The sequence below is a fragment of the Prinia subflava genome, chromosome 10 (genome assembly GCF_021018805.1).
Source record: "Prinia subflava isolate CZ2003 ecotype Zambia chromosome 10, Cam_Psub_1.2, whole genome shotgun sequence".
Taxonomy (NCBI): domain Eukaryota; kingdom Metazoa; phylum Chordata; class Aves; order Passeriformes; family Cisticolidae; genus Prinia; species Prinia subflava.
This window is the reverse complement of record NC_086256.1, coordinates 9,987,930-10,007,795: the sequence shown is the minus strand read 5'-3', so window position 1 is coordinate 10,007,795 and position 19,866 is coordinate 9,987,930. Positions and strand designations below refer to the sequence as shown.

Below are 19,866 nucleotides of genomic sequence, written 5' to 3'. Positions count from 1 at the left end.
ATTTACACCATGGGCTGCTCCTAAATAATTTATGGCGGGTTAAATTTATTGCACAGCCCTGGCCGGCTGCAAATTCGAATTGCCAAATAATTAGATTTTAGGGCAATGCTTATAAATTATCCGCCGATTTGTCCGGACTTGTTTGTCAGTTGCTTTGTGCTTCGGGTCATCTTTGGCATTTCGCTGTTTGTGTTTTAATTGCTGATTTACACTTTGACAGATGAGAGTTGATGCCTCCAAGATCGGGGAGAGGGTGTGGGGGCGTTGAAGAGCAGAAAGAATCAGAGCTTTTAAAGCCTTGTGATTTTCTTTTTTTTTCCAAGGCAATTAAAATCGAAAAGGGACATAGTAAGGACAGCACTAGCCTAACAGATCTGCCTCCCCAGTTTCCATCCTCTGCCTTAATTATTATTTTAACTAAAGCCATTTCCAAGTGAGCAGCCTTGCACTGGCCCTCAGGGGCAGTAACCAAGATGACCTCATAGGTCTTTTCCCCACTTCTAAATTTTTATTAAACTAACCAAAACAAGTACCATAAAGGCAACACCTCCCCAGCACGGAACAGCAGGACTTCTGCTGAATCAGGGCTATGCTGGCTTTCCAAAGGATGTCTGCCTGCACACACACCGCAGAGCCTCTCAGCACCTCCGTCCTGGCTAAGTTACTCTGTGTACTGATTAAAACATCAAAAAGTCTTTGGGGAAGCAGCTGACCTCCTAATTCCTTTTTTTCCATCACATCTAGCTTAAAATACACATATGCAGACCTAACAATTTGATATATTTAAAAGAACTACTATATCCCAGAGAAGCGTGAAGGGAATTATGCATCAAGAACAAAACGCAAGAGAACTGGAAGGAATATGGGAAGATCATGAAACACTGGGATAAGATGATGTGAAGAAAAATTTTGCTGCCTGACCACTGATTATCTGATGTTTCTTCTTCCCTCTGCTCTCAGGTGAATCGCACTGCCTACCCCCAACACTCAGGCACTGAAGCCCAATGTCAAAGGCTGGATTTCCTCACAGATAAATTTTGAGCTGCATTTTGGGTTCTGCACTGACATCAAACATGGCTCTTATTTCCCAGTGCTGCCTTACAATACTGAGGGTGAGGGACCATTTCTCTTTCTTTAATAGAAGCTGAAATCCCCATCTAATCACATGCCTCCAGGAGCTTCAGCTTTAAGAGAGACATCTAGTCCATGCACCTGCCTGAGGGCAGCATCATCACCCCCTAAATAATTTCTGACTTTGTCTAGGCTGTTTTTACCGACTCCAATAAGAGAGACTCACACACTCCCCAGGCACTCACTCTATCCTCCTGTTTCATTAGTCTTATCATTGGAAAGTTTTTCCTAATGTCTAATCTGAATTTCTCTTGCTGTTGTTTAAATTCCTGACTGCTCTTCCTACCCACAGCAGACACAGGCCAGAACACTGCCTTTCTTATTTTTGCAACAAAGACCTCATCTTATATACACCTCTCATCACTGCACTAAATACAACCCCAATGCCATCCAGCCTGCACTCACAGCTGCAGACCTCTGGTCACACTCACTGATTCTCTTCTTCACCCTCTTGAAATAGTATCTTTTTTTTCTTCTAAAGAGTATGGAATACAAAGTGAAATATTTCATCAGCTCAAATCCCTTCTTACAGGGCCAACAAAAGGGGGATCCACGTCTCGCAAATGACACTTTTCTTCTAAACTTACCACTGTGGTCCTTGGGAGTTTTTCATGCCTGCCATTGCACCTGAAATCTTGACAGCAGGCTCACAACCGTTGTACTGCCATCCTTAACAAAAACTTTCAGTAATTATTTCCTCCCAGGCTGGTTCCTGCCTCTTACCACCAGCATCATCTTTCCCAGTCCAAACCCACTAAGTTATTTTGATCTTTCCAGCAGGACCCAGACATCAAGAATAAGGCAGAATCTCCCTCCTCTTTTCACACATGGGATGAGAAATATAGACCAACAGACATCAACACTTCAACATGTTTCTTCAAGCATTATTGACATATATTTAACGACCCAGAACATCTCTACCGACACAGCCAACAACAATTTAAGCTTGACAGTTTGGGGGAAGTTTAGCACTCAAACCAGGTTAAAAACAGCACACACACATATTTCCAAGTATTACCTTTCCACTGCAACATGGCAATTACACTATATCCTTTTTCACATCCACTCCTCTCTATGGCAGACAAACAGCCTGTGCAGTCCCTGTTGCAGAATTATCAGACCATTTCAAGTCCCAACCTCTTCACCTGATATTGAGCAGGACAAATGATCAATGTTCCCAACAGCACTAAAACATCTGGGATGGGTAGAAAGGGCACATTAGTGCATGTAAATGAATACCCAGGGTTTTATACAGACATCACAACTAGCTGCTGATGACAGCGCATTTCTGCCTGACAGAGAGAAACTAAATAATGTTATGAAGAGTTATTTTGCCAGCTAACAAGTGCACAGACCAACAAAGACAACACAGGGATGGTTGCACAGCAAGCCTGGCATAAAGGGGAAAAAGCCCACAAGATTTAGGCATGTCCTGTGTCCTTCTCACTAAAAGAATTGAGTTGCATTGCTTCTTGATCAGAAAGGTTTTGTTCAAAGCTAAGACAAGACCCCTTTCACACAGCAAAGACCATTTCCCAAGAACCACAGCAGCCTGAAAAGCACCATTCCCAAGCAGCACTAGATGGGTGCCATGGCATGAAAGAATACTGCCTGGTTTAAAATATTATGCTGTGAGCGATGCAAAATACTTCCCACACCTCAGAGGCTGCGAAAGAGCAGCAGGGACACCCTGAGCATCAACAACCGCACAGGGCCACGCACACAGCAGGACAAGCACAGCAAAGTACAAACCTGTGACACCATCCCCTTCACTCCAGAAATGCACATGACGGGAGTATTTCCACAAGCACACGTAGCCCTCAGCAGCAGCTTTATGGAGAGGCAAACAATCCAGCAGACTTGCACATTCCTGAGCTAGCCTGGATCTTTTCTTTTCAGGGTGACTGCCGCTCAACTACTTTCTGCTGTAACAACAAGTCTACTTAACTTTGCAACTTGTCACCTAAACGATGTGTAATGTTTGCACAGCTAAGGATACAGTGTTCAAACAGCACAGGTGGGGAATTGCACGCTGGCATGCATAACTGATGTGGGGTCTCTGCACACTGTGAGGGAAAGGGCAACATGACTGATTGCTTTAAAGTAGTCATCTCACTGGCCTGTCAATAACCAGCCACAAGCTGGGCAGGTTAGGTCAGGTTAGGACTGCAGCCATTGGCCACCTGAGCACCTTGGTATTTTAGACTTGTTGCTATAATAATGCTGGATTTATATCTTTAAATAAGAAATTGCTTTGTATTTTTTTTCGTACATCAGATGGCTTGCCTGGTGGTCTCATAGTTGTGCTCTCCAGGAGATTTGGGTTCAATAACTGTTCATGTTCTCTAGCCCATCAGGTTTTAAATAAATACAGCTAATTCTGTTGCCTGAAGTCATAACCCACCCTGTCAGATTGATATGGTTCACAGCAAGGTTGTCCCCACTTACTGGGAGAATGAGGGAGGTCTCCAAGGCAAAGTGAGTGCAGGTCTGAGACGCCAGGTGCAGCGCAAGCCTCTAAAGCTACAAGGCCTAAAGAAGTTTGTTCAAAAACTCAATGCAAACAGGAAAATCCATCTGAAAGGGCTCTTACATGAACTGTTTCCTGCCACTTTAGGAACTTAAAGTAGTCTGATGTAAGAACAAAGGCATAATAACAGCCATAACTGGCAAAGATGTGATAAATATATATATATATTTATTTACTTTTAGTAAAAAGAAAAAAAAACTTTTAGGTCACTATGTTACATGCATTTTTAACAGCATTTCTCTAGAAACAGCACTGTAAGAAGCTGAATGGAGAAGTAGGTAGTTAAAACTACACCCAAGCCTAAGATGCATGAACATAGGTAATTGCAGATTAATATTCCACTATAATACTTATGCTGAGTTAAAGTTGCCATGGGAAACAAGCCTGAATTTCTTTATTTTTCAGCAACACACGATCATCCTCAATAAAGGTTTTGGCAGGTGATTTCTAGTGCATTGAGCTTAACAGCCACACCAAAACAGTGCAAGAAGAAAGCTGCTGCTACGTGGGGATGCCTAGATGGAACAGGCAGGCACAGGCACACAGATGTTCTTTATCTGCCACTGGGTAGGACTGTGGCAATGTCTGGTGCTGTGTGAGACACCTGCATTCCCATCCTGGCCTTCAGCTGGGACTGCCTTGATGCAGCCTCCACAGAAAAGGACGTGGCAAGCACACAGAAGGTACCTTGCAGCCAGCTTCCCAGCAGATGAGCAATCCCTCCAGCACTTCCTCCTGCAGCAAGTTTGTGATTTCAAGGACATATTCTTCCTACAAAGCAGCTTCAGCTATGGCTCCCAAGGCAGCTCCCTTATCCTATATCTAGTCACCCTACGCAGAGAGATTGGCAGGGACTACGCATCTGTTGATATGGCCTAAATTTGGTGGAAATCAACATTCATTCCCATTACAAGGTCAGTCTATAAATCACAGCACCACAGCAGCGGAGACACACGACTCAGTTGTCCCTGCTGCAGTAACAAGTTCGCAGATAGAGCAGGACAGGCAGCTGCATAGATCACCACAGCCACTCCAGCTGTACTTGCCTGTGACTGTGAGCTGGATGTGAGACGGATGTTCAAGAGAAAACACGTGTAATGTTCTTTTACAGCAGCACTCAAGGAAATACAGACTGAACCCGATATAACCTTCTCCTGCATTTGGACTTAATATTATCTTACAGAAAGACCGGCTCCTATTTGTTAATACACTTTTGACAATCACAATATGTACTATGGTCAGCCAGATTTGTTTGAACACTTACAAATAAATTAGTAAGTCAACATCTGCTTAGTCAGTGTTAGTGTTTATGGGTTTATGTTGAAGTGGTGAGTGATGTTTTGTATTTATTAGTATATCCAGTTTTATTTGACAGCAATTATAATTAAAAATTCTCCCAAAATAACAATCTAAATGTATGCTAAACAGAGTTGAAGTATCTAGGATACACTAACAAAAAATATCACAATATTTTTGCATTTAAAAAGTACTGTTTAGGAGGACACAGAAAACATTGTCTATAAACAATTTATTCTTCTGCTTCTGGTCACAACCTTCTTCAGCAATGAGAAGATATGAACATTTCATATTTTCCTCTTACAGAGAGTTTGAAAGAGGCAAATTTCTACTTCCCAAATGATTACCAATTTGAGTGACTCTGAGACACTGAACACCTGAAAAAACTGACATGAAAAAAAGAAACTTTATCATTACCAAAAGCTCATTTAGCAGCTTAGCAACTCCTAGATCCAGCTCCTTCTACCAGGTCAGAGGTCTGATGCTCTTTTACACTTCAAGGCAGCAGACATACAGAGCTTGAATTTTATTTGATTTTCATTTAAGTGGCTTTGTAAGATTAGAAATTAACATCATATACAGAAGGCTAATTTCAAATTCAGCTTTGAACAGATCTGATTTCTACTTTCAGACTTTTTATGTTTAAAACAAATCATTTGTTTTCATCCACTTGGCTGAAGTTGAAGGCAAGATACTTGGCTTGCTGACTGAAAGAGGCACACCTTCTTACCGCATTAATAAAGGCAGCCACAGATCTGCGTCTGTGGAGCTGCTTAGCACAGTCACTGAAAGCACTGACCACCATAAACATTGGTGTCTACAAGGACAAAGGGACAAAAGAGCAAGACTCTCACTTATTAATGCAGCTTCTCATGAAGCTAAAGCTCCATATGTACTCAGCTCTATGGGCTGAGTGTATAAAAGCAGAAGGTATTTATAAACTCTTACCAGACAGTACAAGGAAAAACTCAGAGCTGAAAAATGAAACACACCACCACCATTCAGGGTCCACTGACCTCTGCAGAATGACAGCTCTCAGCTGACCCCACTGGGCTTCAGATCACATTCCAAAGGCACAAGGTAAGCTTTAAAGAGATGCGAGAGGCCAGCCATAAACATCTCTTACTGCCAACCCCTAATGACCTTTGGCTGGCTAAAACACTACATGACACAGATTGTGCAGTTAAAACCCCCCACACCTTCTTTTCTCTCTGGGATGGTCCCATTATTCATGCATATATCCAGAAAAGCAAAAAAGCGAAGCCATTTCTATGTGTGTATAAACAAGCACTTTGATAGAGGGGCCTATCTTCTGAAAACCGCCAGAAATCAGGGCTGCAAGGATGCTCCCGTTCCTTTGTGGGTATAGGGCAGGAAACATGAAAGACCCTCAATGCATGACACAGGAGTGAGTGGTAAAGCACAGGGCAGCGGCCACAAGGCACTCAGCCAGCAGTCCCAGCCACTGGAACCACAATGCAGATGGCTTCCCAGGAGAATACCACTGTCCTTGACCCTCCTTGATCCCCATTACAGAGGCCATACCATGAGACCTCAGAGAGAGATCAGGCAATGTGAAAGGGAATGGAAATGAAGGGGTCTTCAGGGCTCACGAATGAGCATGAAGGACTTCCCCAGGGATAAAGCCAGCAAGGCTGCCAGTTACAGAGGAGCACGAGTAAATACAACGGGAGGGGGAGCAGATGTGGCAGTCACACATCTTAGTGTACATAAAAAGATAGCTCCTTCAGTAGTGACTTGTAAGAAGCCAGAATATTTTGAAGAGAGGTGAGTGAGAAATGTGAAATATGCTGTATGGTGGCAAGTGAACTCTTGCAAGATTTCTAGGCTAAACTGGCTAAATATACAGCTACGCCTACCCACTTAAAGTAACATGGATCACAGCTTAGCTTAGCTCTGTATACAGCCTTCTCATCAAATCCCAATGCATTTGAATTTCATTGTACCTAGACTTCTATTTTGCAGGTATTAAAATAAAAGCAGAAGAATTATCAGTATCACAGTGAAGATCAGCACCTGACCATTTCTAGCTCCCAGCTCTGACCTCAGATCAAAGCTCCAAAACCTGTCTATCAATCCTGCAGTGAAAGATCCTGCCACTAAAACTGCAGAAAACATTGCTGAAATGCATGGCACAGTTTGCCCACCATGACATACAGCCTAACAGTGAAGAGGACAAAAGCCATGCTGGTCAGCAAAGACGTAAGAGGTAGGTAAGGGCATCAATTGAAGTCTCACTTTATAAAGTTTCCTGATTTTGGCAGGCACCTTCAGCCTTTCCAGCTACAATGAGCCCTATGTAGCAAAAGTAATTTCTTTATTTGTCAAACTAATTTGTTGGTGAGGATGTGAGGAACTGGCAGCCTTTTCAACACATTATATGATGCAGACAGGCACTGAACACAGCAGACTGGAAAAACAACACGGAAGAACATCTCCACCTTAAAGGTGCTATCTCACCAGCAAAATATATAGCAGATCTGCATTGGCCCAGACCATTACCTTCCCTGGCAAGGACTTGGGGACAAAGCTCCTTAAAACAGTAGTAATCATATTCCACTCATGCTCCTTTTTACTGCCAGCTGTAAACTAGCTCCACATGCATCATGGTTTTGCATCAAAATGTGCACAGACCAAGCCCATATCCGAAGGGACAAGGTAGATCCAATTTACAGCTTTGACAGGTCTGTGCACCCGAGGCGGAGCATGCAGGAAATAGCCCGACATCTCACTTGGAGAGCAGTTAAGAGCCTGCCTGTAGAACTGGATGCAGAGCCACAACAACCTCCCACAAAGAGCCAGCAAAAGAGCAGGTAATTTGCTATCCATTTTTCAAGACACACGAAGAGCAGGCAGCACCCACCAAGGCACTATGGAGGAAGACAGGAGTCAGGTTTGATCCCAACTTGCAGCAACCCTTTGTTAGGACAAGGGCAAGGGAAACCACAGCAGCACGGGGAAATGAACACGCTGCACTGAGTCACTTCAGGCTTAAACCTTTCTTATAGTCGAAACAAAGCAAAAGGAAGTTGTTGTGACCCAGTGCAGGTACTACCAACACATGCAGACCAATTACTTGGCAGAGGAGGTTGAGTCCACTTCAGACTCAAAAATTCTGGTTGTTTGCTACCAACCTAATATCAGAGGGTTTTTTTCTTTTTAGTACAGTTTTCCAGTTGAAAACCTAGGCCCAACCTGATGACAACTGAGAACATTTTTACTAATCTGCTCTACAGTACTAGGGAAGAACTGTTTGCACAAAAGCTCTGTACTTCATCTGGATCTCTGTATGTCTCAAGTGGTAGAGCACTGGAAGATCTCTCTGAAGCTGAACTCTTCCTGTCTCATTACACTCCAGAGTTAAAACCCAGGCAAGATATCTGATCTTGCTGAAATTATCTAAAAACTATTTTTCTTCTCTACTTAGAAATACCATTATGTTGCACATATTCCCATCATTCAAAATATTCTTTTCCGAAAGCTGTTCACTACCAACAGCCTTTTTCCTTGCAGCACCAAACATGATTGCCATCTATTAATGCAAGTTTCCAGCCAAAAACTTTTAGACCCTTCCCAGTTCAGACAATTGACAAGTATACATGACTTAAAGTTGTTCTCAATTACACATGAATTGTCATTTCCTTGATGGAAATCAGACTCTTTATTCATTCCCACCAAACAGTCCTGGCATTGCTCCTGAGACAGCAGGTGACTGGCAGGAACTCTGGAGAACCAGCACAGAAAGGAGGTGGGACAAACCAGAAGAAATTAGTGAGCCAGCACTGTGTTTTTTCCTTTTACCTCTCAGAAGAGCAGCAACTTGCAAGGCAATAATCAACAGGATTAACTGTTTACCTGAGGATGAATCTGCGGCTTATCACATGTAGCCTCAAAATCCAGCACTAAGAAGTAGTGATATCTCTGTGGAGGGAAGGATGACATTGCTGCCATGGAAGCTCCAAAGCCGTGGGACGCCAGTTTCCTGCTTAGGATGGAGCTGAACCCTTTGAGAACACCAGCTGGGAAGAGGAGGGACACAGCTTGTCTTGACCTTGAAAGTAAGTTCTGGGGGAACTTTGCTGCTCCAGTATGGAGAAGTGCTATCATTGAACATCCAGAGGCATCTGAAACTGAAGAGAGACTCATGTTACTCATGCACACACACATCTCATCTCTACTGGTATCTGTTCATTGTCCTCCTCTGACAGGGATTCCCTCTGTGCTTCCCAGTGGAGGTTCCAGCATCACAAACTTGAAATAACACAGTAACCTGCTCTAAGCACAACAGATGACATTTGGATTGAGCTTAGGGTGTCCAAAATCACAGGCAAATGAAAATTAACCTCTGCAAACTACTCTAAATTAAGAACTATGAGATACAGAACAGTCATGGCTCCAGGCACCAGATCACACCACACTGCTGAACTTCATTATAGCAGAACATAACACAAACCAACTAAAACACAGAATATCCAATCTAAACCCTGCTGAAATTTCTGAGGCCTTTTATCTTTTCATATACAATGCAGTTTCTGATCCATGGTAAAAATTAAACACAGCAATACACATACCAACACTACACTTATCCAAACAGTTTGGCCCTGAAACATCTGCCAGTTGCATCAAAACATGGCACTTCCATTACAAATCCAGGTGGCTGGAAGGCTCCTCCCAGGGAAAGTTCTCATTTGCTCTGTATACCAGGTTTCTCAGAGATGTGATTTTAGTGCTACACTCCACTTCTTACTTCAGGTATTTCTCTCAGAGGAGGATATCAGTTCAACTAATCACACTCAGGGACTGCAGGAACAGTAAAATGCAAGCAGGACTCCATAGGGTACAGTCTCCCTCCCAAAGAAACACCTCACTCAGCCATCATCTTCTGATACTTTCATTTAACAAACACGATTAAATAAACTGCATTATCTGCATATAAGACTACCTGGATTCCCCTCCTGCTACTTTTCTTCTAAAACTTTGCATGAAAAAGTTTCCAGGATTGTCCCTATGCAAGATGAATCTGCCTCAAGGCTATTAACAGATCTACAGGGATGAGAATTCAAGACCAGCTCATGGTGTTAGATGGGTGGGTACAGGGACTGATAGCTAAACAAGCAAATTGCACCAACTCAGTCCTCTTGAACAAGGACAGGAGTACCCCCTCTAATTGCATATATGCATATGTATACATACACATCTTGCTACATAGATATTTAAATCTATCCCCACTGCTGGTCCCACTGCTTGTAGAAGAACTCCATCCCTTCACATCACCCACCTGCATCTTTATGAGCACGCCCCTCCCTCCCACACCTGTGCTGCCTTTTTGCTCTACCATGAAGGGATGAAGCACCCCCCGTGAGACAGGGAGACAAAGTGGCCATGGCAAAATGGGGACTTGCTGCTCACGAACAAAGTGACTGTTTGCACAAAAGACAGCATTTGCTCTCTCCCATCCGTTAGTCCGTCAGGTAAATAATGCACGTGCCAAAACACACACTTAATGAGGTAAACAATATGCCTTGAATAACAGCTAAATCTGTATTTACCTGCGAGACCAGAGAAACTCGGAAGGACCAGATTAGGACATAATTGCGGCTAAGCAGGTTGTGTGCTTCGAGTAAACATGCATTTGGTAACCTTCCCTTTCCAAGCTTTTGAGTGAAAGGCAAAAATCAAAGAAGTTGAAATGTTTAAGACCGAGCCAGTGCCCACACTGCCAATTCCACAGCATATATGTATTGCCCCTGCCTTAAGGCTTTCATATTTTGAAGCTGTTTGCTTTATTAGAGCAGTGTGCCAGGCAGGCAGCACGTACCTCAAAAAACTGAAAACTCAAGTTGCAAAACCAAAAATGCAGAGCCCAACATGGCATTTATTTTAAAGGGGTTCAGTTCTACCTATCGCCTTTCCATCTACAGCTGTGGCTGTCATTCATAAATGCATTACCATCAAATAGAAGTTACTTATATTTACTTCTAATATGTGCAAGATAAGAGATATTTAAGGTATACATGCTTTAAATCTTCTAACTACTATGAGTCTAAAGGCTCATCACAACAAATATAATCTCTCAGAATAAAGCAGCTTATAAATTAGTTGCAGGAAAACCTGGTCTTTAGCCTACTGCATCAAGTAAACTACACAGTTGGAGTTGGGGAGGCAGACAAGATTCAACCCCTATATCAAACACAGGCAATAAAACATGTAATATCCACCCACCCACCCACAGCAAGATCTCTTCTCTAATATATCTTAACTGACAAGACCAGGGTATCTGACTGACATGGACCCCATGAATCTTCAGGCTGGGTTGCACTGCACACAGTGGTGCAGAGCTTTCCAAGCCACTGAGTCCATGGCAAAGCTAAACCAGCTGCCTTAGCAGGATTCAGGCACATCCCCACGCAGACACAGCAGCATCATGCCAGACCCCGGCATGGCAGGTCAGGGTCACAAAAGTACCATGTGACATCTCTGCAGGGAAGTAACAGCCAATATCCAGTGCCTGTTTATACTAACAGCTTCTGCAGTGGTCCACATCTAGCAACAGGATCAGGCTCCCAATCCTAAAAGCAGAAGCAGCCTTCCTCCCCACTCTCCAGTGTAGCAGAGGGAGCAGTACTCCGAACAAAGGTGCATGAGGGGGGTATTGCATGTGGATTTCCCTTCACAGGCAGCATACAAATAAAGGCAACCCCACTGCAAACTCTGCACATTCAGCCAAATGAAGTTTTAACGGTATGTTTACCCAGCCACTGCTCTGGTGCCCTGGGAAGACCTCACATCATCTTCTTTGGCAAGGTCAGAGTGCCTCAGAGCACAAGATAGCTGGTGAGCAAACACACTTTATTAGATGTCATGTAAAGCATTTATAATGGCTATGACAATGCAAAGCACTAGTAATTATCCTGTATTTTTTTCCAAGAGACGATGTAAGCAATGCAGCTTCAAAAATTAAAAACCCAGTTCTAGCCATATAAATCCACATGTTCAGTGATTCCATTTCCAAACCTACATAAAACACCATATATATATTTCTTATACACACAGGATCAGATTATAATCTCAGACAGTGCAAGCTGTCACATCTGGCAGTCAACCCTACTAGGTTAATATTTCATATCACACAGCTGAAATTCCTCACACAGATACGTATGAAACGTAATGGGACCATGAACTGAGGTTGGACCTCAGGAATTATTTTGACAGATTGTACACAGACCTAGGAAAATGTGACAGCACTTTACATTTGCTACACCCAGTAAGATGGGAAATGGCCGTATGTGGTGGGTTTCAGCTAGAGGATAATTTGTGTTCTGTGCTGTGTAACAGTGTGTGTCCCATGTGACAGTACTGCCTAAAATCAGCATCTATATTTTAAAAATAAACTTAAAAAAGAAATGTTCTCTGGACATCAGCTGCAGGTACCAAGACAATTTCAGGCTGACCACAGCTCTTGCTTCTTTAGCAGTCCAAGCACATGGTACTAAAGCACGACAGTTTGATCACCAGTAAGGAAGGAAAGCCAAGAGAAAGGTAAGTGCCAGCTGTAGCCATCAGCTTTGCCAGGGGCCCCACTGAGTGTGAAGTGGAGAATGTGCACTGGTGGCTGCTGCACGCCAGGCTTCCTACTGGGGAAGTTGCTTAGGGACAACCAAAGTGGCAAGGAACAAGGCAGGGAACTCCTGCCACATGAAGAAGAATGATGGTGACAAGAGCCAGCAGGGCAGTCCAAATGCTGTCCCCTGCCTGCAGGGCAGCCCCAAAGCCACACAGAGAGATGTGCACCACACAAGGTCCAGAGGAGTCAAATTCATCAACGGCAGGACAAATCAGCCTACAAATTTGAGCTTAATGACTCCTGGCACATAACATAAATATGAACATTTTTCAACTACATCTAACTAAAATTACAGTTTGCCTTTAAGCCCAAAATATTCCCCTTTACTTTCCAGTTTGATAAGCTGAGTAGGGAAGGAGCAGGAAGACAACACCTAACTTCATATTGGCAGGGTGACCCAAGAAATTACATTTTATGAGAGCCTTCACTTACATGTTAAATTACTTTGTTATGGCAAGACAGCCCTCAACCATATTACAAAACAAACAAACAAACAAGAAAACCCCATGCTAACCTAAACTACAAGACAAACTGAAATTAAAAAATAAAAGCAAGCAAGCTCTGGGAGTAAAATGCTTCAGTTTTTTATTTGTGCAAAACCTGGGTAGGGGCAGCTGTGACTCCCAGCCTCCAACAGACAACTGAACTCAAGGCTAGAGCAACCAAAACCAATCAAAAGTGTAAGTCAAGTTTGTCTATTTTATTGAATTATGGAGGAAAAGAAGTTAGGGTAAGAGAGATGCTTTTTGTAGAATGAAATTGCACACATTGAGCAACACCTGGAACATTATAACAGTATAACAAAAACTGCAGGACTTCACTTTTGGTAGCTGTTCAAATGCATACTCAGAGGTCAAATGTGAGCCCATATTTCACTTGTGTGAAGGTATAACTGAAGAACAATAGAGATAACTCAGGATGTTTTTTAATCAACCTTAACCTAAACCCAAATATTTCATTAGATGAACTACAGTCCAAAAATAACAGCACCTGGCTAGCCTGTGAGGCAGGAAACAAGAGACTATGAACAAGACCAGCTTATCCACTCTCACCATTCAAACTTGCAAAAAAAACCAACCAACATAAAGTAAAACAAATAACAAAAGACAAAGCTTTTAGAACTGTTTAATAAATTAACACAATTTTAGACAGGTAAATTTGCTTCTTTCTTTAATTTGTTAACCTCACAGTATCATCACTTGAACATGAGAACAATACACTTCATGGCTACACTCCCTTCACGTTTGGCTGGGTTTGTCTCCGGCACTGCTAGACAACCACGCCTGTGTTCTGGAAAATTTGTAATGTCATGTCATGTCTATATGCTGCCCCATCATTACTCAGCTCAGATACAACTTGGCATTGATCATTTTGTTTTTACAGTACTCCACAATCACACCCAGGCTCTTCCCACTACAGATGAGGAGGTCCCTGTTCTCAAGAACTTACAGTCTAAAATTAGAAGCAATACAAGTGAGGGGAACAACAGAAAAGAATGAGGGGTACAGGAGGAGAGCTGGGCAACTGCTCATCTGGGAGAACATGCATCTTCGTAGGTCAACTGGAAAATATAATTCACCCTATACAAGCACTGGTTTCCCTTTGTATGGTCATATGGAAGAGATAAGTGAACATGGAAAAAGCTGACTAAAGGATGGAGGGCACTCCTTGGTTAAGGAAGGTCTCTGCCATTCTTGAGCTCATTCTTGCCGCTGGGTTCCTTGGCTGATTTGTCAAAGGCACGACCACACATGTCAGAGCACCAGAATCTCTTCCATTGTGACATCACAGACGCGATGGCTTGTGAGATCACAATGTGCAAGGCCGAAGGCGCTGATTACTTAGGGAAGCACTTGCTGCAGCTATGGCACCCTACAAAGCTGGGAAACAAACACATCTCAGTTCACTTAACAACACAGTGAAACCCACAGGAGACTCCACACCAGCAGGACACAAATTTGTCTGAACAGACCACCCAGAAGCCGTCCCAAAGATGCACAGTACAATTCCACTCCAATTTTATTAGGCCACCTCTGCTAGGCAACCCACTTTCGTCAGCTCCTTGACTGGTCTCCTAAGACAGGCTTTGCTGTGTATTTTTAAACCTTCTCCAAGAGTAACTGCAGATGAGCAAACGGGTCTAAGCTGGAGTCTGAAGAAGTTCCACACAGCAAAGGACTGGTCACTTAGAAGAAACGTAGAGAAAGGAAAGAACAAAAATTAAAACAAAGAAGCAGTAACAGGGACACATACAGCAAATGCCAAAGAGGAAGAACAGATTTGCTATTAAGGAAAAGAACCGTTGCACAGGATCAGACCAAAAATCCTCTAGTCCAGTCTCCTGCCTCTGCCTGGGAGCCGTAAGAAAACGCACCAGTGTGAAACTACACAAAATTAGGTTAACCAAGCCAATAGTTCTGGGAGGCCAAAAGGAGGCAGGCCTGTCCTTCCCTCTCGGTCTTACTCTCTTGCTGATTATGTTACACCAGTTCCTGAGTTTGTCTGGCCCTTCTGTGAGCTGACTCAACCACAGGAACCTATAAAAGGACTAACACAGCCAGACTAAAACACAGTTAAAACAAGATAGTTTCTGGCTGGTTTAGTGCTATGAATTAGCACAGGGCCAGGCTAGATGAATACTAAAGCTCAAAGAAGAGGATGGGCCCACACTGGCAGAAGCAGAAATGAGATGAGCCACAAGGGCTATTGGTCAGCTCAGCCACTCACCAAACCATGTATTCAGACCAGGACAGAGACACCTGGCATGACATGGCACTTTGCAGAGAATGGAGAATTATCTTGGCTCTAGCAGCCTACACACATTAAACCTGAATTCACAAAGCCCATCAGACTATCATGTCTCAACCTCATGTAATACTGGCCCTAAAGTTTCCATTTCCTTAATCAAGCCCAAAGGCTTGAACACCTTTCAGAAAAGTTTCTGGCCTTGAACTGCAGCTCAAAGAATGGAGGTTCCTCTCTGCCTTCACACAGCTCATTCCAATGGTCAATCCATTCGCTGTCAAAATAACTTCTTAGTTTTCATTCAAACTTTCCCAGCCCTGGTCTTTGAGATAAGTTCTGAAATTTATGGCACTTCGGTGCTCTCAATCCTCAGCACAGCTCTCAGTGCCAGGAGCTAGAGATTTGTAGCTGCTACACATCTAGTCAGTAAAAGCTACTACTGCATATTGGCCTAATTTAGTGGAAAGGAGACATAGTAGGCCACCCTTTGTTTAATGGAATCTGGCATGCATAATTACTTCATTTTCATACACATGAATGCCACAGTAGTTCAAACCTCATATACAGCTGCACACCTTTGTAATCTGAAAAATGAAGGTTAACACCTGAGAGTGCCAAATGCATCTTAGCCTGGATTCAGGGAAACAAGATTTGCATTGCTCAATACACTGGTAACTTTTGATCTTCACAAATGAGCTCCAAAGGTGTTAAAAGAAAGCCAGTACTCTGTGAAAGCTCTGTCCTGGTACACTGGCAAAGGCTCCAAGAAGAGCAGCAGCTACAGTGGGGCATGGTTTCCATACAACCCAGTCTCAACCTAGAAAATTTGACAGGGAAGATGTTGACCCCGATATTCAACCACAGAAAAAAAATGATTGTAACAAATACAGCTGAAATTTTAAAAATACCTTTTTGTGGTTGGAAGAGATGTATCTTTACCTACACAACATATCTAGTGAGAACATAACTTTTCAGCTGGCCTTGGGCCAATTGAGATCACTTCTGTTGGGGAAGGGAAGTGGTCCAAATGGTCCCTAGCACACCCAGCACCTCTGCTCTAGGTTATGTCTTGACACTCTCAACTTATCCAATTCTTCCCTTATTCCCCTGATTGCCATGGCACCATGCTGGCATGTCAGCTCATCACTACTACAGTGAAACATCAGGAGTCTCAGCAGGACAATTTCTAGCAAAAATACCTGCTTCAGATCCAAGACAGAGCTGTAACAAAAGCACAGTTGCTTACAGCCTTCCATGCTGTGCTGTAAGCCCAGGCACAGTCCTGAATCATTTACCTGGATGTCACCATACCTGCACTCCACACCCTGGGGGCCTCCACTGCAGGCGGCCACAGGACTGACACAGAGACAGGGTTAAATGCAGAGACTTCACACATTTAAGTATCTTAGTTAAGGGGGTTAAAAAAATAAAATCAAGGCCTACCAAAGTTAACAGAATCAAAACAAGATAAGCACCAAACCAGCTGCAATCAGGTCCTCTAAAGAAAGCAAACTGAAGTATCTTTTAAGTGCAGAACAGAAACTTTAGGTCCTATCAGTGTTTATTCAATCCAAAGTCTTCTTTATTTAGCATCAGGCACATAGGCATTTTTAAAGGCTTTAATCACTTTCTTCTTGCGGATTTTGGTACCACTCAAATCTGTCTAGACACACTAACTTTAAAAAAAAAAAAAGGAAAACCAACACACTATTCATGTAGAGCAACCCAAAGTTTGAGATGTACACTATGCAAAAAAGGGCCACAGGGCCACTCCTTGAAACAAAATAAGCATTTAGTCCACACTGTAAAATAATGCGAAAATTCAGTTGAAAATGACAGAATTCAGTGCTTCAAAATGGAAACAAAAATATCTGAAATAAAAAACACCCTCTGAAATCAAATTTCCTGAGCCTACACAGTAGAGACTAGCCAACTGGACTTTTAAAATACTACTAAATTTCAGAATAATTAACTCTTGGATAAAAGTTCAAATGCCATCTTTAATATCAAGTGATATGAGACGCTACATTGTTGCAAAAAGACACTACAGGACAAAATAATTTCCAGTTACCATTAGAAAGAAATCAGGTAAACTCCTCAAACAGCTCTTAACAGTGTCTGATGGGACAACTGCTTTGGAGATGTACCTTCCCTGGAGCCTTGTTCCTGAGACACAGTGCAAGCATTAACACATTAGAAAACTTGCTGGTCCCTTGCATCACAGCTGAAAGAATATCAAGAGTTCAGACTAAACAGCAGCTGTCAATCCACCATCTCTGGAACCAAAAACTCAAAAAACTAGATAAGTAAAGAAGTAGCAAAACAAATGTCACACATTAGCAAACAGGCCAGCAATGACTACGTAAATCTACCAGACACAGAACTTGTAAAAGACAGAACACAAGAAGTAAATGACAACATCTCTTCATACATCTCAGTTTGGAAGAAACACCTGTAACAGCACAGCAGCAAGAAAAGAAAAGGAGAAGAAATTCCTACTGCCACTCAGGAAACAAGTAAACAGACTGTACTTCTAAGCTTCCTCGAGTTTACTTCACTCTCAGGATCTGAGACAGGTGATCAGTTCAATCTCACAGGGTAAAAATATAGGGCAAAAACCCAAAAAACAAACTTCCTACTCCCTGATTACCTCCACCTATGAACCTTTTCATCCCAAAACATTAAAAAATCCTCGCTGCTGCTGCCTCCAGCTCTGCCCGTGCCCACCCCCTGGGCAGACGGGCTGTTTTCCCTTCCTCATGCCCTGAAAGCAACTGATCCCGCTCCAGCCGGGATCCGGGGGAGTGCTGCCACAGCCAGCTCCAGACCTGCCCTCAGGGCCGCACCGCTGTGCGGAGGGCCGGCAACCCGGGCGTCGAGGCGACGAGGCGCCACCACCCCGCGCCCTCCCTCGGGGCCGGGGCCGCCCCCGGTCCCCACCGGCACCCCCACCCAGCCCCGCCCCTCCCGGCCCGCAGCCCCACGCCCCCGGTTCGAGCCCCGCCGCCGCGGGGGGCCGGGCCGCGCCCCCGCTCCGCGCCGGGCCTTTACCCCCCGCCCCGGGCCACGGCGGCCCCACGTCTCCGCAAGGCCTGCGGGGCCCCCCGCGCCGGCCGGGCCCCGCAGGGCTGGGCCGAGCCGCCGCCCGCCTCCCGCACCACCCCCGCGGTGGAGCCGCCCCGGCCCGGCCGGGCCCCGCGCCCCGCACTCCGCACCACGAGTGCCCGGCACCGCCACTCACCGCCCGCACTCTGACCCCCGACCCCGCGCTGAGCGGCAGCGCCGCCGTCCAACCGCAGCGCCGCCCGCCGCCGCCGGGGGCGGGGCTGCCGTCCCGCCTCGCCCCCTCGCGCAGGCGCGTGCCGCGAGCCGCCCCGCGGGGCATGCTGGGGGTCGTAGTTCCCTCCGGCCGGCCCCGCCGCGTGGCCGCGCCTCGATGCCGCGCCGGCCCCCCCGGGTCCCCGGGCGCCGCTTCCCACCTCCCACGCCCGGCGGAATCTCATCCTCTCCCCGCCGACCCGACTCCTCGTCTACCCCGGGCCACCACTTACCCGCCTTGTGTCCTCAAGGGCCATCCCACCGTGTCCCCAGGGCACCTCTCCCAACTCCTGATGCCTCCATGCTTGTGTGTTCACTCATCTCTCTTGGCCTAAACCTGTGTCTGAACCTGTGCCTGGTCTTTGCTTGACACCCCCGAGCTGTGGCACCTCCTCCCCATGCACATGGCTGGCACCCTGAGCCAGGACACATCAAATCTCACTGGCTGTCACACTCGGAGGGGTTCTGAGCCCCCATCCCTGCCAGCTGCTCAGGGAACAGTTCCAGTGCTGTGCTGCTGCCGGACAGCGTGGCGAGGAATATCGGAACAGGCTGCCAGGGGAGGTTGTGCATTTTCCCTGTCTGAGACTTTCAAGACCCACCTGGATAATCTCCAAAGATCCCTTCCAACCCTAACAATTCTGTGATTCTCTGAATTTACCTGCAATGATACCTAATCTTTAGCCTACTGACACATCCATAACTCTTGGAATCTCGGCTGCAATGACGAGTGTTCTAGCTGGGGCCATTCCCTGCATTGCTTCCTTCCTTGTTTCTCACATTAACTCACACCTCCACACTTCAAGCCAGCAGCTCCTTTGTACACCCCTGATACTCCTCATATGTGTGATGAGCAAACTCAGAGCACTGACTCATGCAAACAGGACTGTGGGGGATTCTAGAGGCCGCCTTACCCATCCTTTGCCTGCAGGCAGGAGCAGTCCTACCTGTCATCTTGCTCTCCTCTTCCAATCATTCCTTAAGCGTTTCTCTGGCTCCATGTCTTAAAATAATGGACACAGGTAAGTACCAGAGTGCAGAGATCACTGACTGATGCTCCACGCAAGGTGCCTGACTGAATCTGCCTGCTTCTCCTGCCTTTAAATGAGTTGCTGGCTCTTCAGGCTGGATTTATCCTTTCCTCTGTTTGTATGTGGCCTTGAACTTGAGAGGCCTGAACTATGGAAGTATCATGTCAGAA

The 19,866-nt window shown here is 44.8% G+C and overlaps 1 protein-coding gene across 5 annotated transcripts in view; it reads right to left on the bottom strand.

The window, feature by feature from the left end:
- Positions 1 to 18,680, bottom strand: part of ERI3 (ERI1 exoribonuclease family member 3) — a 130,395-nt gene extending 111,715 nt beyond the window's left edge. For 3 of the 5 annotated variants that reach the window (XR_010081449.1, XM_063407241.1, XM_063407244.1), the window contains exons 1-2: positions 18,589 to 18,680; positions 8,834 to 9,108 (exon numbers count right to left, since the gene is read on the bottom strand). Coding sequence is in view for 4 of the 5 variants with exons in the window: in XM_063407241.1 (XP_063263311.1) it covers positions 8,834 to 9,085 (252 nt within the window). In the remaining variant the exon portion in view is untranslated. Of the gene's footprint in view, positions 1 to 2,883; positions 3,037 to 8,833; positions 9,109 to 18,562 lie in introns of those variants that run through there. The other 2 variants (XM_063407242.1, XM_063407245.1) reach the window with 2 other exon arrangements.
- Positions 18,681 to 19,866: the final 1,186 nt, after the last annotated feature.